This window comes from Colobus angolensis, unplaced genomic scaffold (assembly GCF_000951035.1).
Source record: "Colobus angolensis palliatus isolate OR3802 unplaced genomic scaffold, Cang.pa_1.0 Scaffold11, whole genome shotgun sequence".
NCBI lineage: Eukaryota > Metazoa > Chordata > Mammalia > Primates > Cercopithecidae > Colobus > Colobus angolensis.
This window is the reverse complement of record NW_012112030.1, coordinates 1,182,384-1,203,999: the sequence shown is the minus strand read 5'-3', so window position 1 is coordinate 1,203,999 and position 21,616 is coordinate 1,182,384. Positions and strand designations below refer to the sequence as shown.

General features: G+C 46.5%; 1 protein-coding gene across 1 annotated transcript in view; it reads left to right on the top strand.

Moving 5' to 3' along the window:
* The window catches only part of ANO2 (anoctamin 2, calcium activated chloride channel), a 372,967-nt gene that overhangs the window by 136,740 nt on the left and 214,611 nt on the right, over positions 1-21,616 (top strand). Inside the window, exon 9 of the mRNA XM_011955293.1 lies at positions 815-879. Within this exon, the coding sequence (XP_011810683.1) occupies positions 815-879 (65 nt within the window). The remainder of the gene's footprint in view (positions 1-814; positions 880-21,616) is intronic.

The following is a 21,616-nucleotide window of genomic DNA, read 5'->3' as shown; positions in this document are numbered from 1 at the left end:
TGCAAATCTCCCAGTGGCTCCCTTCAAAATCCAAATTTCATCCAGTGTTGATACAAAGATTTTAGCATGGCCTGCACATCCCCAAGTGATCTGGCCGTCCTGGTTCTTTCTGACTTTGTCCCCCAAGTTCTCCCCATGCTCACTCTGCCCCAGCCACACTGGTTCCCTGTTCTTCCTGGGACATGCCATATGCACTTGCCTTGGGGCGTTTGCACAAGAAGAGTGTCCTGCCTGGGACACCCTGCCCCCTTCCTTTGTGTCTCAGCTCAATGTTACCTCCTCAGAGAAGCCTTCCCTGGCCATCCTGTCTACGATAGCACCCCACTCCTCTCCCTTCCTTCACATTCTGCTCCCTGACCTTGATAAATTTTTCTTCATTAAGATTTCCAAATCTTATCTGTTTATATGTTTATATTTGTCTCTCCACACCAGGGTGTAAGCTTACTGCTGTATCCAGTGTGGGGACAGTGCCTGGCACATAAGGAGATGTCACTAAATACTTGTTAAATGAGTGAATCACGAACATCAGGGCTCGTTTTGCTGGACTAGGCAAGACATGGGAATAAAGAAGACGGGGTTCTGCTGATCAGGTGCAGGACTGCCGCAGAGTGTGATAAAGTTCACCTCTATTGTTTGGGGAAGGAGAAGCCAGTTTCCATAGCCTCCTGATTCTGGACATCTCCCTGTGGATGTCTCATGAGAATTTCTTCAAAGCTGGGCTTTGGGGATCAAATTCTGACTTGTTAGGATGGACAAAATCAGGTGAAGCTTCCCATCTCTACCTCTAACCTGTTTCCTTATTTTCTTTGTTTAGCTGCTGTATCAAGAATGGGCGCGGTATGGAGTGTTCTATAAGTTCCAACCTATTGACCTCATCAGGTAAGAGGTGGTAGGGAACTTTTGGAAGGATCCTGGAGATGCAAGTCCTGAAAGATGTATCATAAACATTTTGACTCCGGTAGTCTTTTGCTCACGTGGAGGGATCTTCTTTTCTAGCTTCTGTGATCCCCTCGTCTGCGTCCCATGGGTGGGGAAGCAGTTGGGGACACAGGAAGGACATGGAGCCTGTGTGGCACAAAAGATCCTGTGGATTGATAGACCATGACCTCCACCTTGAGGTCTTCAACACTGTGGTCTCTTTCCCTGCCTGTTCTTTGGGAGGGGTGCATGGAGCTGTCCCACTTCTTTTCCTTAGTCTTGTCTAGGGAAGAACCTGGATGAAGCTGATTCTTGGGTTATGCCCAAGTGCCAGTGTTGATCCAGGAAAGGGTGGATTTGGCAAATCACTTTGGGAGTATGCTGGCTGGCCTGACAGAATGTGGACTTCTTTCGGTTTTTCCAAATTAGAAGGGAGGAGAGACTGGGCCCTGGGATTCCTCCATTGCTTGTTGTCACAGAATGATGTCCTGTTTTCTGGCATCTTGGACATTTCCCCAGCTTCTGTTGAACATTAGTAAAAAGTCCTTTGAAAGAACTTGCTGGAATGCCATAGGTCTGACTACTTTTAAATGGGTTCAGGGCTCTAGAAACTCAGTCTTCTGACTGGAATGTTGGGCTGCAGCACTGTATGAAAGCACTGGGCTGAGAGTTTGGAGACGTGAGTTCTGGACTGGGCCTGGCCACTAAGTGCTACCATTTCTTTGGGCAAGTCCCAATTCCTCTTTGATCTTCAGGGTCCTGGTTGTCCTAACTTGGGAGGCTGAGCTGAGGGATCTGTGGGTTCACATGGTAGAATGTGCTCATTTGGAAAAGATGGGCCGCCGGAGCCTGCAGGAGGAGGCTGCACCATGGTGAACGTGGTGGACTCACTGCCCTGCAGTCACCTAATGAGCTAATTAGTCAGCCTGAAAATAGAGCATGTTCCTGGCTGGCTGCCCTGGGCTGGGATTGTGAGAGGGGCAGCAGCCAGGAGAATCGAGTCTAGAGGGAGGAATTCCAGCTTCTTCTTGGAAAGAGAAAGCCTCATGGAGGCCAGAGTTTGGGCAGCTCACCTCCTACACAGAGATGCAGCGGCCCTCCCAGCGGACAGAGCTTGGTTGGATGTCTCTTGGAAGCAGGTGTTTGTTCCAGCTGAGGACTGTGAACCAGGGTCTTGGGTGGGGGAGCAGGGACATGCGGGGCCTGTGACCGAGGCTCCTTCACCCCGTCTCCCGTCCCCTGGCTGCCTTTCATGTGGCATGGGCCACCTAGACTGTTCTCTGGGCCACACCAAGGCTGATCATTCCATTCTTGGTGGGCTTTGATCTTTCTCTCTGGATCTCAAGTGGCCACCCACTCTGTCGCCTGTTTTCTCCAACTACTCATTCGTTTTTTTTAAAAGTATGATTAAAAAATAAAAATTCTCCCTACCAGAGAGCCCTGTCTTTTCCCCCAGAGACTTCAGGTGACTCGCCGCCAGCTGAGTGGGAAATGGCTCCAATATGCACTCGGTTTTGGCCACCAAAGCAGCCTCACCTGCAGGGGAAGTATTGCCTTTGGAGGGGAGCCCTGCTCTGGGGCCTGGCGGTTCCTGAGGATGGAGAGCTCAAATCTGTCTAGACAGGGCACAGTGTACTGGAGCAGGGCCGGAGGCTGTCTACAACTCCTCACAGATCAGAAGGCCGGGAACACTCCCACGGCCCCTGGGCAAGGCCAAGGCTTGGTCGGGAGGGAGAGGAGGAAGGAACCTCAGGAGAATGGGACGCTGAGCAGCATGTGTGTGGGGAGCCAAGGCAGATGGTGGTGGTGGTTGTCATCCCAGTGGCATAAGGAACTCTCTGACCTCAAGAAACTGCTGGAAAGAGAAGTGATGGAAGGAATGGTGGTGGGGGACACTAGGAGCAGAGGTGGGCAAGTACCTGGAAAACTTGTAGAGAGAAATGTGGGCTGGCGCGTGCAGGGAGCAGCTCCTTACACTCGGTGAGCTCCACACCAAACTTCTCATTTTACGCTCTTTTACCAAATGGTCCTAACTTGCTTTCCCCGATTCTGTCCAAGTCCTCTCCTTCCTCCTCTTCATCATGACACAGTCTGAGACCTCAGTAATCCCTGACTGGCCTCACTCTCACTTCCCACTTCCCAATCTATCTCTGAGTCTTGGGGATTCTTCTTCGGCACCATTTCTCCCTTTTGCCACTTCCTCTCCATCATTCCTGCCACCTCCTGTCGGGGCCCACCTGCCTGCAGAGTTCAGTCTGTGGCTCCCTTCTTGAGCCATCCTAGGCTCCACACCGTGACAGTTTTGCTCCATGACTAGTTACTGCCATGCATGGCACCCTCCGTGTGCCTCACAGAGAAGTTGCCCTCATATGGTCTGTGCTGGAAGAGTGACGGAGCAGGGGAATCTGGCACAGACGGAACATGATAATTCATGCACAGGCCTGGCCAAGGTCTTTCCCACCCATTGCTTTGGGTGTTCAGCTTCTCATTTTTAGCGCCAAGCTTCTGTTCCTCCTCTGGAGCCCTGGTGCTCCTCCTCTGTGCCAATTGTTTGGAAGATTCTAAAACCTCTGTGTGAGCCATTGAGAGCTCGTGGGGTGGGAGACCTGTTTGTATGTGGAAGGCCCCGGGACTAGCTCTCCTTCCCCTTCCGCAGGCCTTCAGGCCTCATTTTGAGTCTTCGGGTCTGAGACACCATTCCTGGATGTTGAAAGTCGACAGAGGGGAGGCAAGATGCCCTTCCCTGCACCCCTGGCCCCTGCCTCCACCCGGCTGCAGCGTCATTCGTGCCCAGCAGGCTGCACTGTGAGACTGCTAATGGCCTCCAGCCCCATAGGGCTCTCCTCCTGATCCTGCCTCTGCTCTGGAGACCAGGGGCCTGCAGTCCTGTGAGTGTGAGCCGGTATGAGAGTGTGTGTTAGTGTGAGTGTGAGAACATGTTAGTGTGATAATGTGTCTCTGTGTGTTGTGTATGTACAAGAGTGGGTGGGTGTGTGAGTGCACGTGAGTGTGTGTGTGAGTGTGTGTGTGCGCGCGACAGAATACTTGTGTCTGGGAGAGTGTGTATATGTGAGGGTGTGTGTGTGAGCGTGCATGAGTGAATGTGAGCGGGTGTGTATGAGCATGTGGAGTGTGTGTGTGCATGCTTGTGTAGGTGTGTGTGCGAGTGTGTGTGTGTGACCGTGTGAATGTGTGTGTGAGTGTATATGTGTGTGGGTATGAGTGTGTTCATGAGTGTGTGTCAGTGTGAGAGTGTGAGTGTATGTGAGTGTGTGCATAAAGTGTGTATGAATGAGGATTGTGTGTGTGTGTGTGAGTATGTGTGAGAGCTCTCTGGAAAGTTCCCTAGGGAGGTATCCAGCAGGAACCTCGATGAGTGAGTGCACCCCAATCCAGAAGACCTCCTGGGTACTTCCAGCCAGCAGCACTTGTGCCCTGGCAGAAACATGGCTTGTGACTGATAATATAAGGAATGACTCCTGAGCTAGACCGAAATGGCTCTTCTAGTCCTTTAGGGAGCTGGAAGAGGGTCCTCACAGCTGGAGGAGGACATTTCTGCCTGCACTTCTCTGGTTCAATGCCCTAAAACCCAGGAGGAAAACGGCCCTTATTTTCTGGGAAAACTTGGGGACTGGAGGACTTTTGGACTTGTACAGGTCTGATCCAGTACTAGTCAGGGCTATAATCTATCTTTTTACTAAAATTAATATCTGCTCCCAGGTTGATTTTCTTAGCTTAGACATATGAATGAGACAAAACAATAGGCCTGAAGCATCTTCTGAGTTTGCTTTCTCTTCTGACTATACTCTGCTGAAACTTAGGTACAAAAAGTTTATTCTGAAGCAGCTGCCGCTGCCTGCCTGTGACAGCATGGGAAAGAGAGGGTTCTAGAACTGTACTCAGCTCAGAGGGATTGCAATCTGTTGACTTGTGGGAGTTCACCAAGGGGATAATGCATGGGGAGCTTCACTGTACCAAACTAGGCCTGTAGTCTGAAGAGGGGTAATGGTCCTGACTCACTCCCACCTGTTCCAGGGGTGCTCACTTCATGAGTGAGGCTTCCTGCACTTAAAGTGGAAACTCTGGAGTTCTCTCAGACATGCCCCAGCTTGGAGCCTTGAGATACGGAACAGCTTCCACGAGGATCTGAGAGTGATCTCTATGGGGTTACCATTTCAGGAGCCCTGGGGTGGCACTGTGCTCCAACCTTACTACACATCTCTACCAGCCCTCTCTAGCCTGACATGCCAGGAATGGGATCTCCCTCCTACTGCAAGGCACAGGTCACTGTCCTTGCCAGGGTTCCCCAGCGCTGCTGCCAGAGACTGTGTGGTTTGATCCATCCCTCCTTGTCTCTGGGCTCCGCTGCCACCCTCCTGAACTGTGATCCGTCTGAGCGCCCCCTGGAGGGAGACCGAGGAGGCCGTGTTCTTAGGAGGCTTCTCAGCAGGCCAGGTCGGGGAAGGACTGGCCAGGCCACAGCTGGGTTAGAGGAGGGAATGGAGAGAGAAGAACGTTGATCAATCCGTGATTACTTATTTCCTTAGTCCTGCTGCTTTCTCCTTGATTTTTCTTTGGGATTGAGAGAGGCAATTCAGCTCAACACAACACACATTCACTGATGCTTACAGTGAGCAAGTCTCTTTGCTTGGCAGTATGGGGAGGGGCGACAACGATGAAGGGAGAACTTACGGCCTTTAAGATCTGGGAGTTATGCAGGGAGACAGATGTATGCAAGACAGGATTCAGTGAGGGCTCTCAGGACTATAATAATATTCAAACCTCTCAGTATGGGATCACATTTGAAGAGTAATTGCTGCTAGAGGAATAAGACAAGACTTCCTGGAAGAGGTGGCCCTTGAATCGGAAATGTTGCTTTCTGAAGGACGACTGAGGTGAAAGAGTGTGTCTATCACCAGCCTGGACTGCCCTGTGTAAGGATTTATAGTTTAGCCTGATATTAATGACTGAAAATCACATTGACTCAAAGCCAGATCCTTCCTCATTGTTGATTGGGAGTGGTGAGATCAAGAACTTGGCTTGCAGACCTTGTCTGTAAGGATTCCCTGCCAACCTGGCCCAAGTCCCTTGCTCTGCCCCACGAATTAGCAGGGAATCCAGGGTTGGAAGGAAATGAGGCTGGATGCATGAAGGGAAGCTAAGGAGAGATGACATGTGGAATCAGCACTATGGCATTTGCACGGGTCTTATCACTTGGGGGTTGGGTTTAGCTAGAAAACATTTTGCAGTCTAGAAGGAAATAATACCTCATAGGCTTGAAGACTATTCTTCCTTTACCTCTGAGGGTGTGAGAGAAGGTAGACAGAAAAAAGCAGTAGCAGCTGGTTGAGGTGAAGCAGAAACAAGGATGATTATGTTCTGTGCTCATTCTGGTCCGTTTTATAGATCAGGATATAAGTCATGCTGTTAATCCCATCAAACTGTGGAAAGGCTCTGCTCCAGTCTCCTTTCTCTCATGTCCTCCACGGAGTGCCACGCTCCTCCAATTGTACCCTTTCAGAAGGAAAGCTGTTGGTCTTGTGGTTGACCAATGGAAACAGGAGTTGGAGTACAGTGCTACCAGCTCCAGTTCAAGGTGGCAGCTAATGACTTCTGAGGGTGGCTGTCTAGCCTCACAACAGCCTTCCAGAGATGGTGGCTCCTGTTTTAAACTTTTCATCCTCCTTCCTGTCAGATCAGCCACATGATACAGATGGTGGATCCCAAGGCACCAGGAGGCTCCACAAGTTTCCTGTGGCCACCTGGAATTCCAGGGCAGAGCTGGGGAAGGAAGGAGCTGTCTGGCACCAGCTCATTACCTCCTGGATCAGCTTATGTCATGCCCCAGGGAGGAAAAACTGATATTAGTCTGAAAAATATGACAAGCTATATATTTGTGCTGTCTTGGCCCTATTGTACAATAAGCTTTCAATTATCCAGAACCTCTAGGAACAAACCATAGCATCACAGAGACAAATGAAGCATAGAGGTCAGACAGTTGGATACCTGACCCTGGAAGGAAGGAATGAAGAACTTTTCTTGCAGCATATTCATCTAGCAAATGCCCAGCCTCTGCTTGATTTTTCTTGGAATAGGGAGCACGTTACCTCTGGGACAGTTTGTTTCTGTCTTGGGCATTTCTAGCCCCTAGGAAGTCATGAAACTAGAAGGAAAACTCTGCTGTTTTCCCTAATACTGGTCTTAGTTCTGCTTCCTGGAGCTGCACAGAACAAGTGTACCCTGTTGTATAGGCCAACTCATTAAATATTTGAAAATAACAATTGTGTTCACAACAGTGCCCACATATCTAAGCTTTCTTTCACACACCCCAAATACTCGCAGGCATTTCTGCGTTTTCATATCAACATGTGTTCCCCACACAGACTTATCATTGTGATCGTCCTTCTTGGGACTCACTGGTGGTGAAAGTTGGAAGAGGAGGAGACTTACATACACTTTGCTGAAGCAGTTAAGCCAACACATATTTTGCACTCTCAGACACTGATCCTGGGGATACCGAGATGATGTAAGCATGACCCCACTCTCAAGGAGCTCGAGTTCAAAGTGAAATCTCCATGTTTGCAGATGACCACTGGGTTTTCTGGAGGCTGATGGAGAACATTTATAGAAGGTAGCTGTGAGGCTGTAGGAAAACATCATATGGAAAAGATCACGAGGGAAAGTTGGCCCTTGATTAGCCATTTGTGATGATGGGCTCAGAGGTGTCAGCTCTGCATCAGGCAGAGATCTTTGGGGATGGTTATAATTCTTTCTAGAAACATCACTGTGATGTGATGCAGCACCATAGATCCCTTGAATTCTCAGAATACTTTTGAAAACCAAACTAGGATTGCATCACTCAGTGATTTACCAAATCATGGTAAAACCTCACATGTGTCTGACTTAGGTCATCACACCTAAAGGAAACATAAGCAGGCTGGGACTGTTTCACAGACGGAAAAGTGATGTGATGAAGGATTTGGAGAGGCATTTTATAATGTTGGATTTAAACAAGTAAGAGTTCCCTATTCTTGGAACAAAATGGAGAAGGAGTGAGGCTGACAGTCAAAAGATGGGTAGTGTGCCTGTGTTTGTGTTTATCAAACCCTGACGCACCTGCCCAGGGACATTCCTTTAGACCAGGAACAGTGAGTTAAGAGAGAAAAGAGCTCAGTTTTACCTACAGATTTGTTTCCAGCTGATGTAATATTTGGGCAAGTCATTCTCTCTTGAGCCTCAATTTTCTCAGCTATGAAATAGGGCTGATAGCACCTGTGCTACCTGCCCACAGTATTACTGTGAGGATTCAGATGAAGAGCTGTACAACTACTGTGATGATGGCTGTAGGTCTCGTTAAATCAATAAAATTTTATTGACTCCCTGTGGGGAGAATTATAATATTCATTAAAGTGGTAGAATATCATATGCTTCCTTAGCTTAAGAGCTTTGACAGATAATTGCATAATCATATTGTATGACTGTAAATCAAGACACTGTATGCATTTTCTGTCTGTGACCTCCGTGCCTCCCAGCGACCCTGTGAAGTGGATATTGTTATCTTCATTTCACAGGCAAGGATACTGAGGTCAGTGAAGTAAAGGCTTCCCAAAACCACAGAGCAAGCTCATCTGGAATTCAAACCTAGGCCTCTCTAACTCTAGAAACTTTTAGTTTTTTCACAGTACCCTGTAGCTGAAGGTGCCACAGAGTTTCCATTTACCAGATTTCAGGCTAGCTGGGTGTCCAGCCCTCCAGTGTTAATCCCTTCAATTACCCATCTCCCAGGGAAAAACGGTGGTGTGGTCTTCTGGTATGGGCCGTACGCTGACCATAGTCGACCTTGGCTTATAATGGGGCCATCTTTATGAACATCCCTCTTTGTGCCTAGCATGAGTGACGTATCACTCTCAGGGCCTCTGTTCAGCAACCCCAGAATGCCATGTTTTTGATTTTTCATTTCTATTTTTTTATGATCTTTTTTTTTTTTTCTGACTCCTTCCATGTTGTCAGATTGTCAGCTGTCACTTCTTGCTTTTGTCAACTGAGTAGCTTCTGTTCCCAATTCTAATTTACTGCTTTGTCTCAGTTGCAGCTTCGGCAACCAGACACCCAAGCAAGTTAGCACTGTGCACAAGTAAGACGCTTCCACGGTTCATCCTGGAATCTGGCTTCTGTCGAGTGGGGGAACTTTTAGAGGGCCTGCTTTTGTGCTGGGAATGTCTGTTTCTGCTTCCCAGTGAGAGTGAAATGATGTATCTGAAGTTCAAGGGGCCTCAGCACTGGGACCAGAGTGAGGATGCTACAGCAGGGGGCCCTCACTATGAAGAGCTGTATTTTTACCCCCCTTGCTTGTTTGGGGAGGTCATGAAAAATCCACCCTATCAGATATTTTTCTTAAAAATAGAGCTCTGAGTCTGTTAACAGCACAAGAGTCAGTCCCTGCATCAGGATCTGCTGAATGCAGAGCTTTGTACTGGGTGTGGTATTGAAGCCTGAAAGCAGGGGGAAAATGTGATCTTGAAGGGTACTGATGGGACGCAAGGTAGTCACAAAAGAAAACTTCTCAGGTAGGTCACAGAGCTGTCAAGTAGCTTCCAACGTAACTAATGCACAAAGCTGTATGTAGCAGTGCTGGGCAAGATAGGGAGAGGCTTTGAAGGACTTAGTAACTGGCTTCAGGGTAGCAGATCACACAAAAATGAGATGTATGAGATAGGTGAGTTTTAAGCAGAAATCAGAGATTTGAAGGAGAGAAGAAATATGGTTGGGGGATTTACAAGATGAGGATTTAAGCATTCTTGGTCAGAAGATGTTGAGATAAGAGACTTGAAAAGGGGCTAAGGCGGAAGAATGGCTGAGAAGAAAGTGCTGGGGCTGAGCTAGACAAGGGACATGATGGTAGGGGAATTTCAGGAGAGGATCTCAGGTGGTTTCTCTGGAATTTAGGCAGGTGGAAAAACAGAGGGCTTAAGGAAGGGTTTCATGTCTCATTGTATTCCCAGCTGGACAGGTAAGAGTAGGCACAGGGAGTTTCAGTTCTTCCCTCATCTCTCCTGGGGAGTCTCTGGACAAGTCATTCAGCCCCTGCAGACCTGTTGAAGTTCCTCTCCCTATAGGTGCGTCTCTTCTACAAAATCTCTAGGCTGCATGATGGCAGGTGCAGTTCTGTCTGTGGGAATCAAGATCTCAGGTAGACCTGAGGGACTGATCTTGCCTTAGAAGGAGCAAGGGGACTGGCATCAGGTGAGTTACCAGGGACACGGCTCAACTGTTTGATCCCGGGAGCCACTGTTTGACCACATGTTCCTGGAACCCCTGAGCGCCTCAGTCCTGCTAATCATATTTCCTGGAGTGATGTTCTCCACCCACACCACATGGCTATGTAACCAACATAAACAGAAAACGTCTTAACACATTGAATAACATCAGCGGAACACACGTTACAACAACCGCAAGATAGCTAAATGTAATTAGCCCGGCATGCCCAGGCTTTTTGTACAGGCACATGCCTCTGTTTTAGAAACAGAAAACCACAGCATTTTGTGGGTCTGGAAGTCACAAATATAAGAAAGGAAAAAAAAATACACAAACCTTCAAGATCCCTGCCTGGGAGACTGCTGTCTTCTAGTACCTTCTTGGGATTATCTCAAGGTATTCAAAGATGTTGACTGTTGGGTAGCTGCCAGGAATTACTGCCTGCCTCTGGCAAATTGGTTGGCTCAGCCGTGAAGAGATTGGGGAGCTCAGCCTTAGTCACTCAGCCTGCAGCAGGGACTCGGGAAACCCTCAGAGCTGTAGGCTCAGCCTCACTGGTTTCTTTCATACAGTCCCTATTCAACTGAACCTAGTCAAGAGAGACAGGGGATCGGAGGACTGGGATTTTTAACTTTTCATTTGAACATTTTAGTCTGGATGAGGGCAGTGGTGTAATTTCCAGCTGTCATCAACTCTAACAAAATGGCAGCAATTCCTTAGGCTGACATTCTGCCCAGTCCTCGGCCCTGGGGCAGGAAGGCAAGCTGCATGGCAGAGAGAGGCGAATAAGCCGTGTACTAAGGGTGTCCCTGCCCTACTCAGAGGCCCTGCATCTCCTAAAAGCCTCAGCTAGTGGCTCGCGTCGATCTCTCTGACTGTGATTCAGTTCTTCTCCTTTTGTTCATCCTGCAGTGATCCCTTCTTTGTCCAGTCCCATGAGATGACATCCCTTTTAGAAATACTAGCTCTTTTGAGTTCTGTGGATTAAGAAGATTAGGTCTCCGATGCTGTGGCAGCTAACTAGCAGCATCGCATCTTTATGGGGATGACACAAAAGAAGAAGAAGGCAGAGCCCCCAGACTCAGACCTCTCAGCATCCAGGTGGGACAAAGACTTGATGTTTTAGGAAAGAGATTTAAGAAACATATACTTCAGGCCGGGCACGGTGGCTCACGCCTGTAATCCCAGCACTTTGAGAGGCTGAGGTGGGCAGATCACCTGAGGTTGGGAGTTCAAGACCAGCCTGGCCAACATGGCGAACCCTGTCTCTACTAAAAATACAAAAATTAGCTGGGTGTGGTGGTGTGTGCCTGTAATCCTAGCTACTCAGGCGGCTGAGGCAGGAGAGTCGCTTGAACCCTGGAGGCAGAGGTTGTAGTGAGCCGAGATTGCGCCACTGCATTCCATCCTGGGTGACAGAGCGAGACTCCATCTCCAAAAACAAAAACAAAAAACAAGCATATAATTCAGTTCAACTTAATCTGGTCTATTCATGGAGCATCTTCTCTGTGCCAGGCACTGTACTAAGTGCTGGAGTTAAAGTGATGAACAAGATAGATATGGACTGATGGTGGGCAGTTAGCTAATTTATCATCTTACTGGGGACACTTTTTGGAGTGAAAGTGAGAGCTATTAGTAATGATTTGTGTGTACTAGTCAACTATTACTACATTAATGTTGCATAACAAACGATCCCAAGGTCGGTAGCTTATAACAAAGGTCATTTCTGTATTGTGTTCATGTGTCTTTGGGTTGAATGGGAAAGCTCTGTTTCAGGCTGAGGGTTCGTTGGGCCTGGCTCTGGGCTGTGCATTGTGTTTAGTTTGCCTCAGGTCTGCACATTTTGCTTAGATCAATGGCTTCTGGGACACATTCTGCCCACGGAGAATCAACAGAGCACAGGAAAGAATGAAAATGTGAAGTACTTCTTGCGGTACCTGCTGACATCTCACATTTGCTCGCATTCCATTGGCCAAAGCGAGTCATGTGGCCAAGCACAAATCCATGGAACTGGGAAGGCTAGTATAAGAGTTAATATTTACTGACACAAATCCAGTCTGCCACACTACAACAACAGGTAAAAGGCAGGACTGTCTCAGGCACATCTGGACCTATGGTGCAGCTGGGTCTGGCCTCAACAGAGCTTATGACCTAGCAGGGGAGACAGTGCATAGTTAATCAGAAGCGTGACACAGATTGCTAGAGAGGAGGACAGAAGTGTAATGGGAGTAGAGATATAAGGCCATCCAAACTAATTGGATATCTCCCTGAGGAAGTGACATTTAAACTAATAAGATTTGCCGGATGGGTCAAAACAAAAATGATCCGGGCAAAGATGAGGAAAATAATGACAACAGCTAACAGTTAGATGCTTGCTGTGTGGCAGGCACTGTTCTACCCCTTCACATTTGCTAACTCACAACACCCCATCAAGATAGATACTATCATCCTCCTTCTACAGAAGAGGAAATTGAAGCACAAAGAGATTATTAAGTGGCCCAAAGTCACATGGTTAGCGAGAGAGGTAGGATCTGAACTCCTAAGTCTGGCTTCTCCACCACGTATAGCCCCACTGCTGAGGGAGGGCACTGGGATGCTGGAGCTTCAGGTCTCTAGTGGAGGTACTTGTGGGGAGCCAGATCATGGAGGAGCTTTTGGGCTGGTTAGGGATTTTGGACTGTACCCTAAGGAAAGGGTACATCACTGAAAACTTTGGCTTATGTGGGTGCCCGTGTGTGGGTGGTGCTGGCATGGCCCGTTGTCATCAGTTGAAGGATCAGGGGTTTTCTTCTGGTTGGGGCACTGGAAAGGACTGGGATTGTGCTTTTTGTGTCTAAGAGGATGGTTTCCTCCTACATGGCCTTTGTCCTGCAGAAGGACTTGTGGGCAGCCTGGCCATCGTGATTCTGAGCCCAGAGCCTCTTGTCTCTCCTTCTCCTCATCCCCCTGACATCATAAGTAACCTATGGTCTCACCAGGTTGTGCCCAGCGGACATGAGGCATCTCTCCCTGCTCACCCGTGGTGGTTGCGTTAAGGGGAATGTGAATGACTGCTGTGAACATATCACTCAGCCTGTACTCATCAAGGGCCAGTTTACCATGCCCTTTGTGTGCATGATCTAATTGAATCGTCATGGTGACTCTACGGAACTTGGCACAATCCTCGTCCCCATCGTTTTCAAGATGAGACACAGAGTAGACGAGTCACTTGCCCCAAATCCCAATCAGTTTGACACCAGCGCCTGTTATCTTAACTGCTTTGCTCCACTTTAAGGGAAGAGCACTGCGTTGATGAGACACGCAGGCAACTCCCGGGGAGGTGGTGGGGAGTCGGAGAATATGATTGGATGTGCAGCTGTGATGGCAAAGGGACTCTAGGAGGTTTTGGAGCAAAACAGACCTGTTTCCTTAAGTGAGTGGGGCTTGCCATAGATCTTGAAGACTTAGGAATTTTAGGTCTGGGAGGGGTCTTAAAAACCACGCAGGCTCGTCTTCTCACTCTATAAGGGACTGAAATCCTCTAATAGAGCTAAGGAGGCAAGGGTACAGGGATATCGTGTCTGAGGCCACTTTCAAATGAAGGGCCTTTTTTAATGTGTGCCACTGTAACCCACTGAAGTTTAATACAGACAGTACTGACCCGGAAGTTAGAAGAATGTGTGGAGTCAGAGGCGGTGCATGACACTCCAGGTAGGTCTATTTACACATCGCCTTCCTCACCTGAAAAGGAAGGGTAGACCAGCTGCTCTAGTGCATTCCTTCCAGGACTAACTTTCTACGGTTCTTCAGAGATAGAATCTCAATCCTGAAGCTGGTCTGGGGGCAGGGCCTAGGATCTCATAGGGAGGCCAAGTTGAACCAGGGATTGGAATCAAAGAGTCTGGACCTAGTTGCAGACTTCATCCATTGGAAGCACCACCCCAGGGGCACTGCCCCCTGTCTCCTCAACCAAGTCCCTGGATTTCTGCCTTCCTTTTCCCTGGCCTCTCCCCGTTCCTGAACACCCCCATCTCTGTTTTCTTTGCCTCTCTGTCTTTGATCACATCTGGAGCATTTTGTCGAGTTGATGAGTATGTGTTTTCCTGTTGGACACATGGTGTGTATCAGAGGCACTTAGGGAGCTCTGGACGATGAATGGAAAAGTCTGCGTGGCATCTCGGGCTGCTGGCCTGGAGGGTAGATGGCAGCTGCATGGCAAGGGGACCTGGCATGAAGGCCAGGATACTCTCTGAGAAGGCCCAAGGGCCCAGCCTGGGAACTGCTGCTCCAAATGGCTTTGAGTTGTCCCGTGGGGGTGGTGCATGGGAACTGTGTATGTGTGCCTGTGTGTGTGTGTATATGTGTGTGTGTGTGTGTGTGTGTGTGTGTGTGTGTGTGTGTGTGTATACAAGAGGGCTGGAAGGGCTCCCTTGTCTTCTTGCCATTGGATGCTGCCTTCAATATTTTCTCTTCCTGGTAACTGGAGCTCTTATCTGCACAACCAGTGACATAAACCAATGGTGTGTTGCCTGTAGGTGGACAGTGAGTGATGAATTTAATATGGGGTGCTCTGTCTGTAAGAAGTGACAGTAACCTCCAGCATGGGCTGGCAGGGCCAGTGAGCAGTGAAGAAGGATGAGACACAAAGTGGGCTTCCCGTGGTGAATGAGCTGGGAACATGCCCAACGCTGTGACCCCTCTTTGCTGTCCCGCAGTATCCCCCTGAGGATTTATCCCCAGGCTTTATAGCTGCGTGTTTCTCCCTCTAAGCCTCTCGCTGGTCCTCTTGAACTTTTTCCTCCTCTCTCCTCCAATAACCCTAAGCCTTCACCCCTTTTCCCTCTCATCCCCTATCTTTACCAGTCCATCCCAGCTACTCTCTTTCCATTCACTTCAAGTGACATCTTCCAGCCTTGGGGACAAGTTACCACTGTCTGGACCTGCTGGAGATGATCTTAGAAAGTGATAGATGGTATTTATCGGTCCAGGGTAGGGGCGGAGCTGGGGAGTGCCATGCAGAGTTCAGCCTGGAAGGTTGTTTATGCTCTTGCAACTCCAACATAGAGCAGCCCTGTCTATCCATGGCTCAAATTAAATTGCAGATGCCCCTGAACTTGGGGTTGGGAACATAAACAACTGGTGAGTTGCACACTTCAAGCAATGAGCAAACTCGGCAGGGGAGAGGACTGGTGAAGGGCTGGTTGGCGGTGGATTTTTCCAATTGATGTTTTTCCAGGAGGCTTCTCTGACTTCTTGCATTCCAGGGACCAGAGCACTTCTCTTGAACAGCACATCTGGGTAGTGTGGCTCCTCCTTGGTTGTAAGGCAGTGAGGGGAGACTTCCCAGCCCTTCTTTCATTTAATTTGTCCTGCTCCGGGAGAAGGTTTAGAAAGAAGGTGGAGAACTCAGTGACAGGCCCAGGGAGTCACATCGGGGAAGTCTCTGACATTTAGACCTTTGCTTTGCGGCAGAGTCCGAGAGGCCAAGCCTGAGCTCAGGATGCTTTGATGGGGACTTAAGTTTGCCTGGGTTGGCCCCTCCAGTGCAGGAAGTAAGCAGCCACCCCTGTGGTATAGCTGGCTCACTCATTAACTCACTCATCATTCAGTCTACTCAATGACTCAGCGAACACCTACACTGTGGCAGGAACCAGCTCAGACAGTGGTAACAAAAAATCCTGGCCCTCAAGGAGCTTATAGTCAAGTTGGAAAAGATGATTAATAAGTCAGCCAACCGCATGATGAATGCTGAGACGCCATATGTAGAGTGGCTCTTGGACACACACAAGAAGGGCTTCTGAATCCATCAGAGAAGGCCTCCTGGAAGGTTCAATGCTGAGCTGTTTTGAATAATGAATTACCATGAGTTGGGTATAGAGAGGGGAATGGACATTCCAGGTAGGGGGGGATAGCATGAATTAAGGCATGAAAGGTTGAAAAAGCACAGTCGTTGAGGGGTTACAAGTAGCTGACTGTGGCTGGAATGAGAAGAGTGTGCATGAGTTTAGGGTGGGATGTGAGGCAGGAGAGGCAAGCAAGGTCAGATTGTGAGATTGTGGCTACTCAGCTAAAGTGATGTAGAAGGATTTTAAGTAGAAAAGTGGTAAGGTAAAGCTTTAAGGATGTTATTTGAGGGATAGGAAAAGTTGCCCGTAGTTACTTTTCCCAGAAGTAGGTCATAGCCAGTGCAAAGCAGGGCCTTGTGGATGTGGGGCACAAGCTGGACCCCTAGTGGGAGAAGGGGTTCCAGAGTGGGAGAAGAATGCTAGCTTTTTTTTTTTTTTTTTGAGATGGAGTCTCGCTCTGTCGCCCAGGCTGGAGTGCAGTGGCCGGATCTCAGCTCACTGCAAGCTCTGCCTCCCGGGTTCATGCCATTCTCCTGCCTCAGCCTCCCGAGTAGCTGGGACTACAGGCGCCCGCCACCTCGTCTGGCTAGTTTTTTGTAATTTTTAGTAGAGACGGGGTTTCACCATGTTAGCCAGGATGGTCTCGATCTCCTAACCTCGTGATCCACCCGTCTCAGCCTCCCAAAGTGCTGGGATTACAGGCTTGAGCCACCGTGCCCGGCCGAATGATAGCTTCTTGAGAAGGAAACCTCGGATGAGGAAGGCAAGGCGCAGGAAAGGAAACTCTATAGCCCAGGACCACATAGCTAATTAGTACCAGAGCTGGGCCTTCTGAGTGACAGCCAAACAGAAATGATGACGTCACAGCCTTGCTCAAGGGTGGCCCTATCTTCTCCGTTTTTAACATTACCTGTTACCTGGTGAAATGAGCAGCAGGAGTATTCATGGGAATGTTTATACAAAGTGCTCAAGCAGACTGTACATTCACCATCACCCTGGCAATTTGCCACGATACTTCCGAAGAGCAGGGTTGGCTTGTTTGTGTTTCATCTCTTGCTGTTCCCTGTTCCCCTCGGGGTAGAGATTATGAAGAACAAAGGTGGGACTGATTGCTCAGTCAAGAGTGCTGTGTCATGGGCTGTAGTCACTTGTTCTGGGTCCTTGAGAATAGGAGGCATACCTACCAGATTTTCAGCTGTTGCCCATCTGGGTGAAGGTTATCTTGAGAGATAACAGAATCAAGATTTAAAGTGTGCTTGACAAGATGAAATCATGAGCCAAAACCATCAAGATGAAATGTAATCATGATAAATGTAAAGTCAGTTAGCAGCATGCGGGACAGAAAGGTCTGCTTTGGCAAGCATTTGTGTGAGAGATGGGGAGTGGAGGTGAGTTAAGCACCCCTGAGCATGAGCTCTCAGTGTGTTGCTAAAATATGAACTGGTCTCACACTGAGATAAAGAACTTGTTGGATGTAGATTATAGGTAACTGTGGGTCATCACCTTTGAGCTGTCAGTCCACCATGGAGGACTGTGCTCCGTTCTGGGACCCCATTTGAAGTGGTAGATTGGCTCTAGGGAAGATAGACAGATGTGGCATTCTGTGATCTCAGGGAAGATTTCTGCTAGTAGACAGTTTTAAGATTTGGCTCAAAAGATGTTTTAAAAGCATTAAATGTAGATGTTTTCCATTGGAGCCCATGCTCTCAACTCCCAGCATCCCCTGTTGTCTTATAGCCAATCCAGTGGCTTACGTTTCCACGATTCCATTTAAACTTGTGACCTTTGGATTAAAGCAATAGCTCCCAGCTCCAGCAGCACACCAGAATCACCTGAGAAACCTGTAAAATACAGATTTCCTACGTCTACATCTGGCCATGATGGAGTAACTGGTGCAGGGACTAGCTTTTCTGCCATCACCAACTGGAAACCTGATTAAAAAAATACAATAACTGTTTTCAGATGTTAGACATTAGGTGGGTAATCCCTGAAAAAAACAAGGTTCGTCCTACGGTGGCTCTGAACAAGTCCTAGATAAAATAGCAAGATAGGTAGGAGACTTAAATCCATAATGACAATTACATTAAGTATAAATGGCCTAAACATCAAAATTAAGGGGTGGAAATTGCCAGTTTTAATAAAAATGCAATACCCGATTATATGTTGTTTACTAGAAACACACTTCAAATATACAGGCATAGATATGTTAAAAGTTTGACAAATGTTCTGCCATATAAACACTAATTAAAAGAAAGCTAAAGTGGCTATATTAGTATCAGACAGTAGGGTCTGGGAAAAGAATATTATCAGACATATGGATAATATTTATATTGACGAAGGGTTAATTCATTAAGAAGACATAAAAATCCTAAATGTGTGTATTCCTAATAACAGAGCTTCAAAATAGATGGAGCAATAATTGACAAAATGAAAAGGAGAAATAGACAAATCAGTTACATTTGGTGATACCATCTTTTTCGGTAGTTGGTAGACCAAACAGATGATCATTAAGGTTATAGTAGACTTGAACGATGTTATGAATGAACTTGTCCTAATTGATATTTATAGAATACTACACCCAAACTGCAGCAGAAACATTATTTTCATGTGCACATGGACCATTTACCAAGACAGAACATATTCTAGCCTATAAAACAAGTTCCAATGATTTTAAAGAATTGAGATCATACAGCATATATCCTCAGACCACAATGGAATTAATTAAATTAGAGATCATTAACAGAAAGGCCACCCAACAGGTCATCTTGCCTGCTGCCTTTCATTTATGCAGACCATACCTCTTTCATCTGTTGCAAGCTGACCTAAACTATTGCACTTACATGTAATTCTTTTTTGACAGACAATGGTGGTCCTTGAAGAAGTATTAAAATAGGTTACATTTATTGACTAAACATTTATTAGCAGCATGAAAAAGAAGTAGTTCATGTGACCGTTTTCAGGGTGCCCAAATTTACTGTTCTTTTATGTTCTCTGATCGTCTCTTTGCCTAAAAGATTTACTCCAGGCAAACATCTCAATCCTAGAGATAGAACTTGGTCAGTCTTGTAACCAATGTCAGAGAAACAGAATCCAGAGACTCAGCTAGGCACAGGGCCATTTAGTGGCTTAGCCTGGAGTTCACTCCTGAGTTCAAGGGGTACAGACCTCATAGATATTAATTAGCAAGAGTGAGGAGTATGTATGGAATATGTCTGGCCAGTTCATATTATTTGAATATCTCCAATTTCACCAAATGAGAGCCCTTTACTAATGTTTATGATGCTAGTCAACAGGCCATTATCTTCACCCATAAAAATCCATTTTTGACACTTTGCGTGCTAATTAATCAAGTTCTGGTCACTAATAGTGATATGAAGGCAGCAGTGCTCATAGCAGCCGCCTCTAAGCCTGGGCTGTCTGAACACCTGGCCCTGAGCCTTTTTGATTGCTACCTGAGCCATATCTTCAGTTCAGTAAGACAAAACTCTCACACTTTCTATGATGAAGTACTTGAAAGAAAATTTTACACATTGTAACATTTTCCTAGATGGCTTTCCCATCTTTTAAAGATGTCCAGGGAAGGACGCCCGTTGGCTTCTCCTCGTAAGCCATCCCAATATCTCACAAAATCATCAAGGTTTCCTTTTTTCCCTTCCAAAAGCTGTTTCCAGGAACAGATTTATTCTTGTATTCAGGGACTTCTTCAAAATAGACACAGCCCCACTGCCTGCCCTTCCTTGTAACTTTGATTTAAGACTCGCAGTTCCTGAGGGCAGAGTGGGTTTGGCTGAGTTTCCCAGTTGGTGTGTTTACAAGTGAAGGATCCTCCTGCGGCCACGTACACGGCCAGTGACTCTCTCTCTGTGGTTGTTGCACTAATTGTTTTATGCTCAGATAATTATTTCCAACTATCACTTTGTTTACTTGTAGTCTCTACTGAAATCAAAGGAACGACTGAACGTGTTAAGAACTAGGATGTGCTAAGGGAAGTTTCTCTGTTCTGTGATGGCTTCTGGAGCCTAAGAAATCAGACATTGCTGCTTAGAGGCCAGGGCATGGAACAAATGACTACTGTAAAAAAATAAAGAGATACTGTTTTTACTTGTTTGTTTTTCTACTTTTTATTTTGAAACAATTTCAAAGTTACAAGTTGTATTAGGTTGGTGCAAAATTTTGCCATTAAAAATTAATGGTATTTCAAAAATAATACAAAGAACTCCCTATTATCAGCACTCAGATTCATCAGCTGTTCACATTTGCCACATTTACTCTTCTGATGCATATGAATATATATGAATCTATAGGAATATATGCATAGAGGTATATTAATAATATGGACATGTTGTTATTGAACCAATTAAGAGTATGTGGCAGATATCATGCCCCTTTACTCTTGAAGTAATCTTTATGTGTATTTTCTAAAAACAAAGACTTTTTCTTACATCTGATTTTCAAAATCAGGAAATTTTACACTGATACAACACCATTACCTATTCTACAGTCCATTTTGAAATCAGTTGTCCCAATTATGTCCTGTTTTAGCATTTACTTTTTTTTTCGTCCAAGAATCAACCTAGGCTCACATGTCACATTTAGTTGTTATATCATTTAGTTGTTACACCTCCTTTATCATGCTGCTAATAAATGTTTAGTCAATAAATGTAACTTATTTTATTACTTCTTCAAGGACCACCATTATCTGTCAAAAAAGAATTGTTACATAAGTGCAATGGTTTAGGTCAGCTTGCAACAGATGAATGAGGTACGGTCTGCATAAATGCAAGGCACATGAAAATAACGTTTAGTTGTTATACCTCCTTTAATCTGGAATCCTTTCTTTGTCTTTCATGACACTGACATTTTTGAGGACTAAAGGATGATTTTATAGAAGGTCTGTCGATTTGGCTTTGTGTGACGTTTCCTCTTGACTGCATTCAGACGATGTATTTTTAGCAGGAACCCTACATAAGTCACTTTGGTCCTTTCCAAAACATCCTGAGAGGAGGTGCGTGCTGTTGCTGTGTGCCTTTTTTGGTGATGTTAGCTCTGGTCTGGATTATGACAGTCTCTGCCAGGTGCCTCCACTGTGAGGCTACTGGTCTTCCTTTGTAATTATTAAGTGATTTATGAGGAGGGTCCTTGAGAATTTCCTATTCCTCCACAGATTTTCACCCATGACTTTTCGCATGGAGGAATTCTTTTTGGATGTTACATCTATTGTGATAGGGTTTAGAAAGAAGAGGGTTTGGAGGAAGTCCTTATTAGAGGCTTTTTGTCCCTGTTTTCTAAGACCTATTTTTCTGAAAAAAAATAGGCATTCTAGATTATTTAAATTGAGAATGGAGAAGGGAGATTGATTTGTCTTTAAATGACAGTATTTGTATGTGTTGTGGGAGTTGGGGAGAGAAGAAGTGATTTAGAAGTGTAGAAATGGGAGAAAGAAGCTTGAGTTTGACCAAAGAAAAGGGAGTGAAAAAAGTCTTACTGAGTGTGCTGTTGATTGAGCACTGTCAATGCACACTAAATTTTTACAATCAGATTAGCAACCGATGAGGTTTCATATTTTATATATAGAATCCTGGATCTAGAAGGATTCTCCAGAGGTCATTTGATTCAAC